Source organism: Anabrus simplex, chromosome 1 (genome assembly GCF_040414725.1).
Source record: "Anabrus simplex isolate iqAnaSimp1 chromosome 1, ASM4041472v1, whole genome shotgun sequence".
Classification (NCBI taxonomy): Eukaryota; Metazoa; Arthropoda; class Insecta; order Orthoptera; family Tettigoniidae; genus Anabrus; species Anabrus simplex.
Window position 1 is genome coordinate 1,272,262,155 of NC_090265.1, and position 14,750 is coordinate 1,272,276,904.

General features: G+C 39.8%; 1 protein-coding gene across 1 annotated transcript in view; it reads right to left on the reverse strand.

Moving 5' to 3' along the window:
• LOC137497204 (A disintegrin and metalloproteinase with thrombospondin motifs 12-like) overlaps nt 1-14,750 on the reverse strand; it is a 205,073-nt gene that overhangs the window by 102,527 nt on the left and 87,796 nt on the right. Inside the window, exons 10-11 of the mRNA XM_068225729.1 lie at nt 12,417-12,561; nt 4,660-4,755 (exon numbers count right to left, since the gene is read on the reverse strand). Of these exons, the coding sequence (XP_068081830.1) occupies nt 4,660-4,755; nt 12,417-12,561 (241 nt within the window). The remainder of the gene's footprint in view (nt 1-4,659; nt 4,756-12,416; nt 12,562-14,750) is intronic.

A 14,750-nucleotide genomic window follows, 5' to 3' on the forward strand; every position in this document is an offset into this window, starting at 1 on the left:
TTTCCTCAATTTATTGATACAATCCAGGGATGCTGAATGGATAAAGGGCATAGCCCCACGTACACGAATATTCATACTCACTTAAAATTGCAGTACTAAATAATTGCAGTTATTGGCTACACAGTGTGCTTATATACAATTACCGTATTTACATAGGCACATTATTTAAATAACAACCGCAGAATCTGTTTTACATTAGTAACTATACTTACACATTCTAAATACTCACATATACTCCAAGTAGGCAAACGTATTCATACCCACGTATGCCAACAGTCTCACACACTCGGAAACACAAAACCATTCATCCACCCTCCTACGCATACTGACAAATTCAGATCATACTCACTACATCTATTTTCAATTTCTAGTATGTTAGATTACATGTTTTCAACACAGTCTGCCATTAAGACTAAGTTGTCGGTGCAGACCAAACTGATTTCTATATATCCACATATCTGAATACATCACTGCCCTTTATAGCTCTCGATAGATGATCCATGTATGTCTTGATGTCATGAACAATGAAGGTGAAAGATTATAGCCTTGTCTATTCCCTGTAAGCATCTTGAACCAAGAACTCACCCTGCCGTCAATTCTCACTGTAGCTCAATTGTCAACATAAATACCTGTGATTGTTTTTAATAATCTACTCTTAATCCTGTAGTGCCTCAGTACGGCCAACATATTTCCCTCGGCACTCTGCCATATGCCTTCTCTAGATCTACGAAATATAAATATAACTGTTTATTCTTCTCGTAGTATTTTCCAATTTCTGGTATACTGAAAATCTGATCCTGATAGATTCTGTGTTGTCGAAAAACACACTGGTTATCACCCAATTTACTCGCAACCGTTGATCGGACCATCCTTTGCAAAATACCAGAGAACACCTCTCCCTGTATACTCATCAATTAAATACCTGGATAGTTGTTGCAATTCTTCCTGTTCCCTTGCTTATAGATGGACGCAATAAATGCTTTCATCTAATCATAAAGTTCCGTACTAACATTCTATGGTAATCGTATTACTCTGTGAAGACATTTCATCAATGACTTTCAATTATATTCCACTATTTCAGATCTAAATTCATCTACTCCTAATACTTTGTGATAACGGAGTTTATTTACCATACTTTTTAGTTTCTCAAACGTAAAATCACTAAGATCATTGGCCTCCCCCACACCCCCGTGAGCTCCGTTGTTCACGGCGTCAAGAGAAAAATCTGCTTCTACGTTAAAAAGACTTTCAAAACATTTCTTCCACCTGTCCAGTAACATGTGATCTATTATGAATTCATCTGGTTTGACCAAAATATTTTCTTTTCCCTCCCCTTCGAAGGTGCTTTATTACTGTCCAGTAAGGTTCCTCTGCCGCTTGACTAAGCCTTTCCTGGCTATTCCAGATAGTTTACCCCAACTTCAAAAGATCCAACAATTAGTTTTGTTCCACTCTCTTTCATAAAAACAATTCCCTCTCTGCATTAGTCCTCGTTTGGGGTCATTTCTGAAACGCCTTCCTTCTACGTTCATCAGTCCACCAAGATGTTCGTTCCTTTTTCCATCTTTACGCACAGGTGTTCTTAGACATTCCTTTGTTGTTTCTACTATAGTGTCCTTGTATGCTCCTCGCTCTCTTTCTACATGCTGAACCTGCTAACCGTCTATTCTGTGGAACTTTTCACTATGCATTTCCATGTATTTCTGACTCAATTTCTCGTCTTTAAGATTTCCTGCCTATTCGTCTGCAGATAAATTTCACTTTCTCCGTCCGAGGCCTAGAGGTGCTTAGTTCATTACAGATGGTGGTCGGTATAACCGAAATATTCCTGGAATACGCGCGCATTCCTAACTGTCTTCCAAAATTCAAAATTGGTTAAGATATGGTCTTTTACGGATATGGTTCCCTTACCCTTCCATGTGTAGCAGTCTTATGCTTAAATAATGCATTCACAACTGCAAATCCCATACTAGTATTATTTTTCCATTCCTGTTAGATTACATATCTTGCCCACATTTACCAGTCATCTTCTCATATCCAGGGGCGGCCGTACTGTATGTGCTGAAGTGCTGCAGCACATTTCCTATTAGGAAAATAAACTAGTTTAAAAATATTATCTACAATCAAATACAGTGCATTGAAAAAGACGTCAGCCAAAGAATAGGAAATTATTCAACTCCCTTCACAACCAGGTAACTACTGGTGCGCTCCACGCCGGATGCTATGCGATCACAGCTCAGCGAGCTTTTAGCCAGAAACCAGGAACTCTGCCTTTTGCGCATGCGTGCCGAACTTTTCCGATACAAATGCAATGTGTTCCGATAGGCTCTGGAAACAACAGCCAAGACATCACTTCACAGCGATTCTTCGTTCGACCACAGAGAGGTAGCACTTGCACTAGTCACACTTGCATTACGACCGATATGAGAACGTGGCAGCTAGCACCCTCTTGACTCAGCGGTAGTATTTAAGAGGGGATCGCTCAAAGCAAACGGGAAAGCAAAATACTATAGAGCTGTTCGCGCCAGGTCTTTTAATATCAAAGAGGATAGAATACTAATCAACTTGCCTATTCCATAGCCACACTTGCATATCGATGAACTATAAAAATTTGTACTTTTTATGTTGTCAAAATAAGGACATGATATGTGATTTTCTTTAATTAAAATGTCTGGTTTATAAATGACACTATAAAAACATAACATATAATTTTGCATTACGACGTTGCTTGTTTTATGTCAATGATGTTGGTAACATTGGGAAGTTCTCTTTTTGCGCGCTCACACCAAGTGTTTAAGATCGTGAATATTTTCCCATTGCAGGTTTTATTGTGTGTTTAATTAAATAAGTTTTATAGTTTTTTATGAGGAATGTGTATATGTGTAGGGGTTGTTTGCGTGTTTGTTCAGTGTGGAAAACTCAGTGGAGAGCCTCTTGAAAACCACATACCGGTATATTTCTAAATAATTTTATTTTTTGGAGTGGGGATGGGTTACAGCACACAACTGATTTTCTGCACCATCCGGTTCTATTTCCGAGTCTCGCATTGAAATCGCCCATTAGTACTGTTCTATCCTTCCTATCGACCCTGATTACGATGTCACTCAGTGATTTATAAAACGTGTCAACTTCATCCTCATCTGCACCCTCCCATGGTGAATACGCTGAGGCAGTTTTCATCTTAATTTCTCCAACTGCTAACTACACCCATACAGCTTGTCCATTTACGTGTCTAACAGAAAGTATGTTCCTGATGAGCTGCCCTATATCACACTCTGCCCTTCCTTTTTTAACACCTGTTAAGAAAATTTTTATAATCACTTTCTCGTTATCTCTCCTTACCGGAATATCATTAACTCATTACATATCCAGACGCACCCTCTTTCCTCACTCGGTCAGTTCTACTCTCTTGCTTCCACAAACCTCATTCATAGTGATAGATTCCCATAGAATGTCATTTCGTTTGTTGCAAGTTTTTCCAAGGACTCCGTCGCCTATGAAATGGAATTTGGACTCCGTTACTCCCAGAGGTCTAAGACTTCCTTAAAATAGTCTTAAATTATGTGAAGCGAAGCGGATGCTAGCCTACTTGCATATCTCATTTAACGGAGTAGAAACTACCCGTGGATTTTATTGTCCTAGCCGCCTGAGCACATGAAGGGAAGCACAAGTAGAGCCATGACACAGAATATAATCGAGATGCACATTTCTAATCCATAGAAACTGGTATCCCGACTCTGATGACCACATATTATGTCACTCAGCTGTTCCTCATGGTCCACGAACTGGGACGTCACTACAATAACCCACACCATGAATCATACTTGTGCCTATCTGTCTGATAGGTCATCAGCCCAGAGGCTGGTTGGATCCTCAAATAGCACCACCAGAGGTTATGTGGTTATAAGGAAACCCCAAAAACCAATGGCAGCACAAAAATGAGGCGTACTAGGCAAGATGAGGAGTGAGGTAGTTTACCATTGCTTTCCTCACTGGGTCAGAAAGTACTATTGCAGCACTACTGACCCTATGAGCAGCACCTTTCATAACACTCAGATGCACAAGTCATGCTCTGAATGTCATTACTCAGCACTACCCATACCCCAGCAGCTTCCATATTGTCACAGCCATGGATGTTGACTAGGACTTAGGTGGAAGCTACACTTTACTCTGGCCTGTGCCAAGAGATGGAAAGTACTGTATCCATCAAGAAATGACAGCAGGCAAAATCATACCTGCAGCACAGGGAAAACATTTTCTGATATTCTCATGACTCTGCTCTAGATTCTCAGGCAAGAATGAAGCTGAGTTACTTTCATAGGTGGCACCTGCAATTGAATCCGACTGAATCAGACTTATGTCTTTTTCACCTAAATACAAAGGTTCACTGTGGAAGTACACTGCTATTCCATGATTAGTATCTCAGATACGTAGGTATCAAACGAATCTGGACAGTTTGGATATTCCTAACTTCATATACAAAGTTGACTGAAACGTGCCAAATGAGGCCTAGGGAGACTCGTACCAAGAAACTTGTACGTATAGCACGTGGCGCTCCAATGAGAGGTGTTTGTAAAGGTTAAGATTGTAGTTGGCCATCGTTGTATCTGCCTACTTAACTACCTAAAGTTTAGAATCTCTGCCGTAAATGTATTTTACCTGATTTTCTCCGCATCGTGTGCCATCTGCTGGTGCAATTCCCGAACCAACACAGAATTTACCAACTTTACACAGTAGCTGTTTGCACATTCTGTCCTGAAACAATGAGAAAAGCAATCAGGAAAACGTACGAAACCAAACCGGTCTACTAACAACGTTCTGAGCGGTAAAGGACAAGAATCGACATTGGGAGATAAGTTAAGTAGAGATTAAATAGTAAGAAGAAGAAGAATAGAAGAAGAAACCAAGAAAATCTCCGTTCCGAACAAACTTACGCATTATTAGAGCTGAGTGGCAACTACCGAAATCCCAAAACTGAAACGAACTTATTTCATTTACTTCTGCTATATTCCTCGGTAATACAGTATATTTCCTGTCATAATTCAGTTTCAGGTCTTAAACATTTCCAATTATATAATGAAGAGGAAGATGGTCGACCCTTCAAATAATTAAGGTACTGACCACACCCAAGAAATGTGTGAAAATGGTACTGTCCACGCCAAGTAAGCAAACTCGAAGCTTAACGTGATTGTTGATACTGAGATCATCGCCAGGGAATCTTCAAAATCCCACATGCATTGTGTGGGGATTTGGACCGAGGCTACCTTCGTAAGAAGTAACTGACGAAATCATTCAGCGATCAGGCCCTTATTTCCTAGGCGTCGCAAAACGTAACTTTGTAGGGGACGGAAGAGAACAATATTCGACCAAAAGGGGTCGGATAGAGGACGTGCAAATCAGGGCCCAAATGTGGCCATCCCAGTGGGTGGTTAACCCCGTTTAGTCATGTCTTCCGTCAGGCAGGAGATACCGTTAATACCGTATATTATATCCCACAACTTCAAAAAGATTACCCATCATCGATAATCTCCAATAGCAGTCCTACATTAAAAAGCCTTCCTTCCTTCCTTCCTTCCTTTCTTCCTTCCTTCCTTCCTTCCTTCCTTCCAAGGGACTACAAAACTTGACAAAACAATAATTCAAGTGAACTGGCCTACCGTCGTTAAAGTCAATCCAGTGCCTTTTAACAACGCTGAAATCATTAAATAATGTTTTAATCACGAAGTGGAATCCCTTGTGACACATTTCGTTCGGCATACTAAAGGGGGTTAGAAATTTGAAATTCCACACTCTCTTCGTCTTGATGACCGCCATACCTAGCATCCTTCAGGACACAATTGACACTCATCCTTCGAGATTTTTAGCAAATCAAAGTTCATCACCGTGAATGAAATTGTAGTTAAGTGTGGAAAACCAACAGTAGACGGGAACCTTGCCATACTGTTAGTGATGCCAGACTGAATCGAAACACCACATAATTCCATTTATTGATTGCAAGTACTCATTCTTTTTGTGTTTACCTCATTCGTCAGTGCCCCTCTATTCTGTTATGACTTAATATTTGCATCTTGTTCAATAATTCTCAGTTTGTACGGTGGCGGTGTACTTCGTTTCGTATTGATTCCGTTTTATTGTATACATTAATAGGCCTACATATGTTTTGGCTATTCACTTTTCGTTTAATTTCGAAGTTGTGTTTAGGTTGATTGTGGTTAATTAGGGTGGTATTTTTTATAGTTGTCCTATAGGTTAGGAATTTGTTGGTAGAGCTATGTGTGGGAATGGAGGATAATGAAACCTGAGTTAGGTTGCAATCTGATATTGATACTTGTTACAATAGCTTGGTCATATTCGATGTGATTTTGCATGATAAATGCGACATTGCACTTATATCGTTTTTCTATTTCATTATGACTTGCTTTTCAACACATTTCTTAGAAATTCGTATTGATCTGAATATCATGCCGACTCCTCCATAGATTATTTCTTTGTGCTGTACCCCACGATGTTAAAACTACATTTCCTAGATAAGTTTTCTATTGTTCATATTACCTATGTAGCTCGTTTATTTTACTTGCAAAAATGTCATATATTTGGAGTTAAGAGTATTTCTATATATGCTAGCCGTTTTAGTGGCTCTTTTTCAGATTTTATGTACCGGATTACTACAATTGGTAGCACTTTATTTCGTGTACTGTAAGGCCTAGAGTAAATTATTGAAGAACGTTATCCGTGTGGGCACAAACAGAAATTCTGAGTTTAATTTGAAGTATGAACTGAACAGCAGTTTGCATACTACTGTATTAAGTTTAATCCTATGCAGTCATTGTTCCTATTGCATACATTGCAACTCCTCTGATATGGTCTGCAAGAAAATTAATTTCTTTATGCACACATGATTAAAAATAAAATGTAAACATAGTTATATCGACGAAGTGAATGCCCATACATCGTACGATACTCAGCGCTGGAGTGTCTGCAAGGTCCAACTTTGTCCAAAAATACTAAGTGATTGAATCCTCGGATTTCTAGAATAAAATAGTGTTTTCCTATCTCAGTCCTTTCCTTCTTCTGTCATTACTCACTGCGTGGTTTTTAGTCTTGGATTTTTCTACTTTACCAAGGAAATCTTGGCATTTATCAACTTATTCATCCTACAGTCTGACTTTGCTTTTGCCGCTGACCTATCTAACTTTTTTATTTAAAAATATATCTCACATCTCTGAGAGGGTTTGGGGCTCTATCGATGTACAATAGAACAAAACTTTTGACTATGACAACAATGGCTTGAGTGGAAAATTTCATGAGCTATTGTTTAAAAGATATTAACCAGTGGTATTTGATGGACCCCAGCGTCAAAACCCACTCGACAAAGGAGTGATGGTGGTTATTGTTTTAAGAGGAAGTACAAATGGGCAAGAATCCTCTATGTAGTCTAACATTAATCGGGGGGGGGGGTGGAAGGAATCCGACACTTCGAAAAATGAAGGTATCGTTCAAAGAAAGGCAAGGGTCACGATGGGCATGAAAATTAAAGACTCCCTAGGCCTGAATACCTAACACCATCGGAGCCGGAAAAGAAAAAGAGTTGACTAAGGGAGGTCGGATAGGACAGATGAATGTGAGAAGCCTAGCACAAGTAAGTGGAAGCAATGTCAGGACTCAGCTCAGAGCCTCATGGTCGCTAACCCATGCTCCCAAGTTGATAGCCCCTGGGGCCCTTTTAGTCACATTTTACGACAGGCAGGAGATACCGTGTGTGTTATTCTACCAACCCCACCCACAGAGGGTCTCGAAAAATGACTGGAAGGGGTTAAATACAGCTTGTAGCCACAAACTAATTATTTCCAGCTTACTTTTCTTATGCGAGGCCCAGAAAATACCATTGATACACGGCGTGATGAGCGGTATTAAGATCTAGCCTACTATGGCATGCGGGATCCTATCAATAGTTGACCACACACTACATTTCCAATATACTCCTAGGTTTTCTTTCTTTTTTTTTTTTTTTTTGAGATAACAATAGAGAGCTAGAAATCTTACCATAGATAGCGATACTCGTTATTTAAGGAGACAAATAACACGAATTCTGATACATTCAACGGTAAAATTAACAGAAATTGAAATTATTCAAACTAGATTAAGAGTAAACACGGTCAAGAAGCCAAGAATAACGGTCGTGAGGATCCGTCACGCTAACCATGCGTTACATCGTAACCTGCATGCATTCGAGCTGAGCGGTGGTCACTTGGTTGGTAAAGGCCCATGAGGTGTACAACACTACTTTACTTATTAATTAATAAGGAAGAAAATATTATAAAATATTAACTGCGATACAGATAGAGGAGTGCGACAGGCTTCGGCAGCTGGCACATTTCCTATCCTCGTCGCTGGATGGGGGCTTCATTCATTCCATTCCTGACCCCGTCGAATGACTATAAACAGGCTGTGGATTTCATTGGATGTTCAACTCCGAGATAGAGGAATGTTCGTTACAATTAAAAGTAAAGTGCCTAAGTAACCAGTTATTTGTGAATTTGGGGATTATTTCACATGACCCCTCCTATCAGTAAACCAGTCAGACAAATCCACAAACTCAGTCGGATGTGGGCAACTGTGTAAACGGCTTTACACAAATGATCCTTTCAAGATAAGACTGTAAGGATCTTGCGCGACGTCTCCTCGAACTACAAAAGGCCCCAAAAGGCTATGAAAACCAGAAAGAAAACCATCTTCTCACATGTGTCCGCTTTATTGCTCTCACAGTATTGGGAATTCTGTTTGCTAGCTACACTTAATCCTAAGGCTATGGCACTGTGTAGCAGAGAGCAAATCAGCAGGAGAGTTACGTGCACAGGTTCTAGGTAGGATCAGGGCTCTCTAAAGACTAGGTATTCTCGCTGGCCATTTTGGTTCTTTCCTGCTCTCCGCTGGTAAGACATTTCTCAACCCAGCTTCACAGATCCCTCTTTTTGCTGTTCTCCACGGTAGCGGACAACTGTAAAACTAATATAGGTACTTTAATGTATTACCGATAATCAAAACTGCATCTTTAAGGTGGTGGTGATTATTGTTACATAAATGGTATAGCTCATCACGTACATTATTGTATAAGATTTCCTTGAGACGGCGGATGTAAAAAGCAAGGACTTTGACGATTAGCCTTCTAACATATGAGAACTGATAGATTATTATTATTATTATTATTATTATTATTATTATTATTATTATTATTATTATTATTATTATTATTATTATTATTATTGTTACCGAGTTTTAGCGGTAGGTAGAGGTGAAAGAAGGTGCGGGCGTGAACGGGTCTCAACCTACGGAATCAAAGTTAATGTAAAATTTAACAAGGTTATATTTTCTTTTAAAATGACGAAATAACAAGCATTGCAGGTACAGAGTAGCAAGTCAACAAAATGTATGTACAATATTTACTAGATTTGGGCTCAGCGCCCTTGCTTCACAATTCGTGGGCAATCAGCCCAACCTTACTTCAAAATAAGTTTTACCAGAGGGGCAGAAAACCCCATTCATGTTCAGGAACATTTGCTCCAGATTACACTGAAAAGCCTCCACGAGGCATACAACACTCAATTTTCAAAAAAAAAAAAAAAAAAAAGAGCCACTCGCTCTCAACTCTAAGCCTCTCAAAGGCCACACCAAACTCCACCTTCAAGTTGTCCTCACTGGATATAGACACAGGGGTAAAATACCCAACCTACTGAGGTCTATTAAATGAAAAGGGGTAATTACATGACCTCCAAAATAACAATTTGAGAGGAGGCGATCTGCACTCCTAATACACTTTGTTTTTAAAACCTAATTTGGCTCTAGGCCACTGATGCAAGGGCTAATCCCATACTACGGAGGTGACTTTAGAAAAGAAACAAATTTACATAATGTTAAGGAAGAATCGGTTGAGAAAATAAGTTCACCTCAAAACAATATGAGTGGGAGCTCGAGAGGGTTAAGCACTCTCTATCCCAATATGTAGTTTAAAAGATAGAATAGATACCAGTTTCTTTACATTTTTAAGGAAGGTTACATAACGGAAAAACTTCGGACCCGCCCCGAGAGTTAAACTGCTGAGCAAGCAAGAAAAGAAGTAATTAATCGGCCATTACCTGGTTGTTGACTGTCGCCGAAGAAAGAGGCGCTTCCCGCCCCCTGCTATGTACTTTACACACTGAAAGATGGAACAGAAGTGGCCCGGAGACCCTAAAATCAGCAGTTTATATCCTCTCGCGGAAGGTTCGAGGCGTTAGGGGAATGAAAACACCCTCCCACAAACTCTTTATTGGGTAGGATACAGCAACATATTCAAGTTGGGGGAAGATACCTCGGATTGGTCAGAAATTAATAAAAGAAATTCGGGATTGGTTAAGTACAAAACAAGGGGAAGGAGAGGGGTATACAGGCAACTTAAACAGTAACAGAAAGAAATTTAACAAGAAACAAACTTTTGAAATAAAAATTTCTCCAAAAAAAAAAAAAAAAAAACAGTTCTTTCACTCCGCACTAGGGTGCACTATTGTTGATCTTCAGTAGTGTCCTCTAGAAGAGAAAGTTCACACTTCTTACTACAAGCAAAACAAAATACGTCGAAAATGACACAGTTCAAAAACTCTAAAATTTCCAGGTAGTGACATCTTCTGAGAAACTTGAAAATTAATACCGTCAATAAAGTTCAGACTTCCTCCAGCAGAGGAGTTTCAACTGGCGCAACTTTTAAATTAGCGGCGTGGAGGTGTACCGCCCGGTACAATTATTATTATTATTATTATTATTATTATTATTATTATTATTATTATTATTATTATTAAGAAGTAGAGGAATCGGTCGCAAATTATGAGCCGCGCTGCCGCTGAAAGAAGTGAGTTTTGAAGCGACAATCGGTCACAGGTTTCACAAAGAAACTGAAGGTAAAGTGACCAGTGATAATAAGAGCCTTCCATTTTATGTGTTTTAATACCGTAAGGTACCTCATAGTACTTGTACAAAGATGATTCCACACTGTTTTCAATGTAGGCAAAATAACAAGAAAAATATACTTTATTTTGAACAAACAATTTCTAAAAGGCTAAAATATGTTATACGAACATGAACACAGCAATATTACTGGATTTTTTAAATGTAAATATTTAGTCTTTCTTCCTATTATTTTAAGGGATCAGCTTATGACATTTTCAATGCATTTTAGCTTATCGAAAACAAAGCAAAATGTCATCTCCGTACAGGCAATTGGAAGGCCCTTTAGGGGTGGAAAGTAAAGGCATCCAATATCCGTAACCTCGGCACTTGATGGGTTAGAGCGGTCAGCTCTTTGCCCGATCACCTTTGCACCCAGGGATTAACCTGGTACACATTTTTGATGTAGACTGAGTAAACCTCAGGACCATATGCACCTCCGGAAGTGGAAATCTCATTTCTTAAATGTTTTGACTTCCTGACGGGGAATTGAACCAGCGTCCTTCCAGGCGAACCGAGCACACGTTTACCGCCTCAGCCAGGCAGCCCGTATCCGAAACAAAGATTACGGTACGTTTCTATAGTTATGTAGTCTGTGACATGAAAGATTCCCGAGTTAGTCACCTCTTACGACTGACCAATGAACAGATCAGAATAAATGACAATATCAAAAGTCTTTGACTTCAACAAGGTTACTGGCAGTGCAGAAAATGGATTTCCTGTCCATCCCGTAGTTTAAGAAGTAGTCTGAAATCTCATAAAACTGTCCTTTTTAGACTTCAAAATTTGCGATATTGGTTAATTAGCTCAAGTAGCAGGCCTACGTTTTGAACAAATATTGTAAGGAAATGTATTCCTAATTTACAATCGTCTTTTTCTACAATATTTTCAAAAAAGTCACATGCAGTTCATCATTCACATTTTCCTTTTCTGTGCTGATGCAGTCCCATACACTTTACCTTATTTCCGTTTATTTACGTTATAAAATTCACTTCAATATATGACCGTTGAAGAAATGTTCATAATTGTTTTCATTTCGCAGCACATAGGAAAAGAGCTATATTCCTCATTCACAATCATATTCATTAAAAAATTCGAACCATTTTGCATTCTACATTACCTATGGTGCCTGTTTAGAATTTTGGGTTAAAAATAAATTCCATAACATCAAAGCATTTAGCGTGGGAAAGTGAGCACGTGTAGCAGAAACGTTTGACCACATGATCCTCGCGCACATAAGAATCTAAATGGCGGGTAAGCATACCCATATCATAGAGCCTTAGTTCTAGGTAGTACATAGTGGTAGTATAGGAAGGCATGTGAACCAATAACCAAAATATTTCTGTTGTACGGGATAGTATTCGGATCTTGAAATTAACATTTACATACATTTTGAGAATGATTCTTCAGATGAACAGATTACGTCCTACCATACTTACACCTGAAAGAGGACATATATCTGCCTGCTTTCCGAATCTTTCTTGACATTGAAATGTTCCGTCGTACAGGGCTCCAGGTGGCATATCCGGTATCCTAAAACTTGATTCCACTGGCTCATTTAGCAAGCAGTCTCCCAGACCAGTCCTGGAAATATTATTCCAAACATTTACGGAAGAATAATTCCATACAATACCTAGTGAAAATGTGCATAATAAGCTATAGTAATTTTTCTGGGAAAAAGCACTGCAGGAATAGAATTGTAACTCATTCAAAATAATTAACTAATAGACATGATATAGGCTTCTGGGATTATGCCAAGTAAAGAACGTTTCGCGGAGGAATTTGCTCTGCGTCATCAGAAGAAAATCTCGACTGTCCACGAGAAAGGCTTCTTAAACAATGAATTTTGAATTTAGACGTTATAATAGAAGTAGAAATGGTACGTTTATTCGTCATCAGATGACTCCCCGGACGCGATACAGCGCTACCGTTTGAAGCGGAAGCTGACGGAAACCATCAGAATCAGTCTAAGGTGGTCACATAACATAACAGATGTATGCACGTATGAAGGTGTGACATTGACAGAAGCCTGGAATGAAACATCTGACGATTAGGAACGTACGAATTTGGGAAACACCGAAACGAAATAACAACAGTGAAGGGATAGGGAAGTGAACTACCTACCTAAATCCTTCATGGCTGGCAACCACGTATTAATTAATTGATAGCCAGCGTCCCCGTTGAAATTGTTAGGATTTCTACGTATTTCCACAGCTTCCCATATCATCCTGGACCTAGTGTGGTTAAGAGCTCCAGCACGTCGGAACATGACATCATGACCCGACGATGGAGCGTGCTCAGCCATTGTTGATTTGTCTTGGCTGGTTGAGACGAATATTTCGTTCATGTTCCTTGACGCGAGTACCAATGGATCGGCATGTTTGTCCAATGTATACCTTATCGCAAGCACAGGGAATTTCGTATACCCCAGGATGTTAAAGTGGGGATAATTTGTCCTTGGATTTTCCCAGACTGTGAGCAATTTTAGTGACGGTGCCACACGCGGCTTTTATATTGTGTTTGCGGAGGACCTTGGCAATTCCATCTGTGGTGTTGTGAATGTAAGGCAGGTAGACAGTTCCCTTCACTTCTTCCTTGTGTGAGTTTTGCTTGGTCATTTCTCTGGGATGCACGGCTCTATGAATCTGCAAATCGCTGTAACCATTACCCTCGAACGTAACTTTAAGTGTGTACATCTCCACCTCGATATTTGATGGCTCACAAATTCGGCTCGTCCTCTTGGTGAGTTTCGTGATAATGCCTTCTCTTTGTGCTGGATGGTGGTGAGAATCTGCATGAAGATAGCGATTTGTGTGGGTAGCCTTACGATAGACGGTATGTCCTACGGAGCCGTCCGGTTTTTTCTTACTGAAACATCCAAGGAAGGAAGGCATCCGTCCGACTCCATCTCCATAATTTGTAGTGAATTTAATTGAAGGATGTTGCTGATTTCGATGGTTTAGAAATAGATGAAATTTCTCAGGACTTTCCGTCCAGACCACAAATATATCATCAACATACCTCCACCATATCATAAGTTTGACGGGCGCTGAAGCAATAGCCTCCTCCTCAAAATGCTCCATGAATAAATTAGCCACTACGGGCGAAAGTGGACCTCCCATAGCCACTCCGTTTGTCTGTTCGTAAATATTCCCACCTCACAAGAAATAGCTGGAAGTCATGCAGTGGTAAAATAGCTTAGTAATATCCTCAGAGAGCAGGTGTTCAATGAGGGACATGACCGATTCAATTGGCACTTTAGTGAACAAGGACTACATATTGAAATTCGCCAAAAGTGCATTAGGTTGAAGGGTTATGCTTGACAGCTTTTTGATGAAATACCGAGAGTCCCTGACGTATAATTCAGTATTTCTTATGTGTGGCTGAAGCAATTTGCTTAGGTATTTAGCCAGAGCACTAACAATAGGTCTGAGGGAAACAACTTTTTTATGGATCTTAGGAAGTCCATATAATCTAGGTGGCACAGCGTACCCCGGGGACAGATGTTTAGCCTCCTCTTTTGGAACTGAAGATTGCCTTAAGAGCTTCACGGTGTCGTTTGACACACGAATGGTAGGGTCACGTGATCTCAGTCCGTAAACAGGCTCTGACAATATAGCCGAGATCATATTCTTATACACGTCAGTGGCCATAACCACTGTCACATTCCCCCTTATCAGCTGAGAGAATGGTCAGTTCAGAATCATCACTAAGTTCCTTCAGAGCTCTCGCCTCTTGTTAAATCGGACGCTGGTAAAACAGCGGACCTTGTG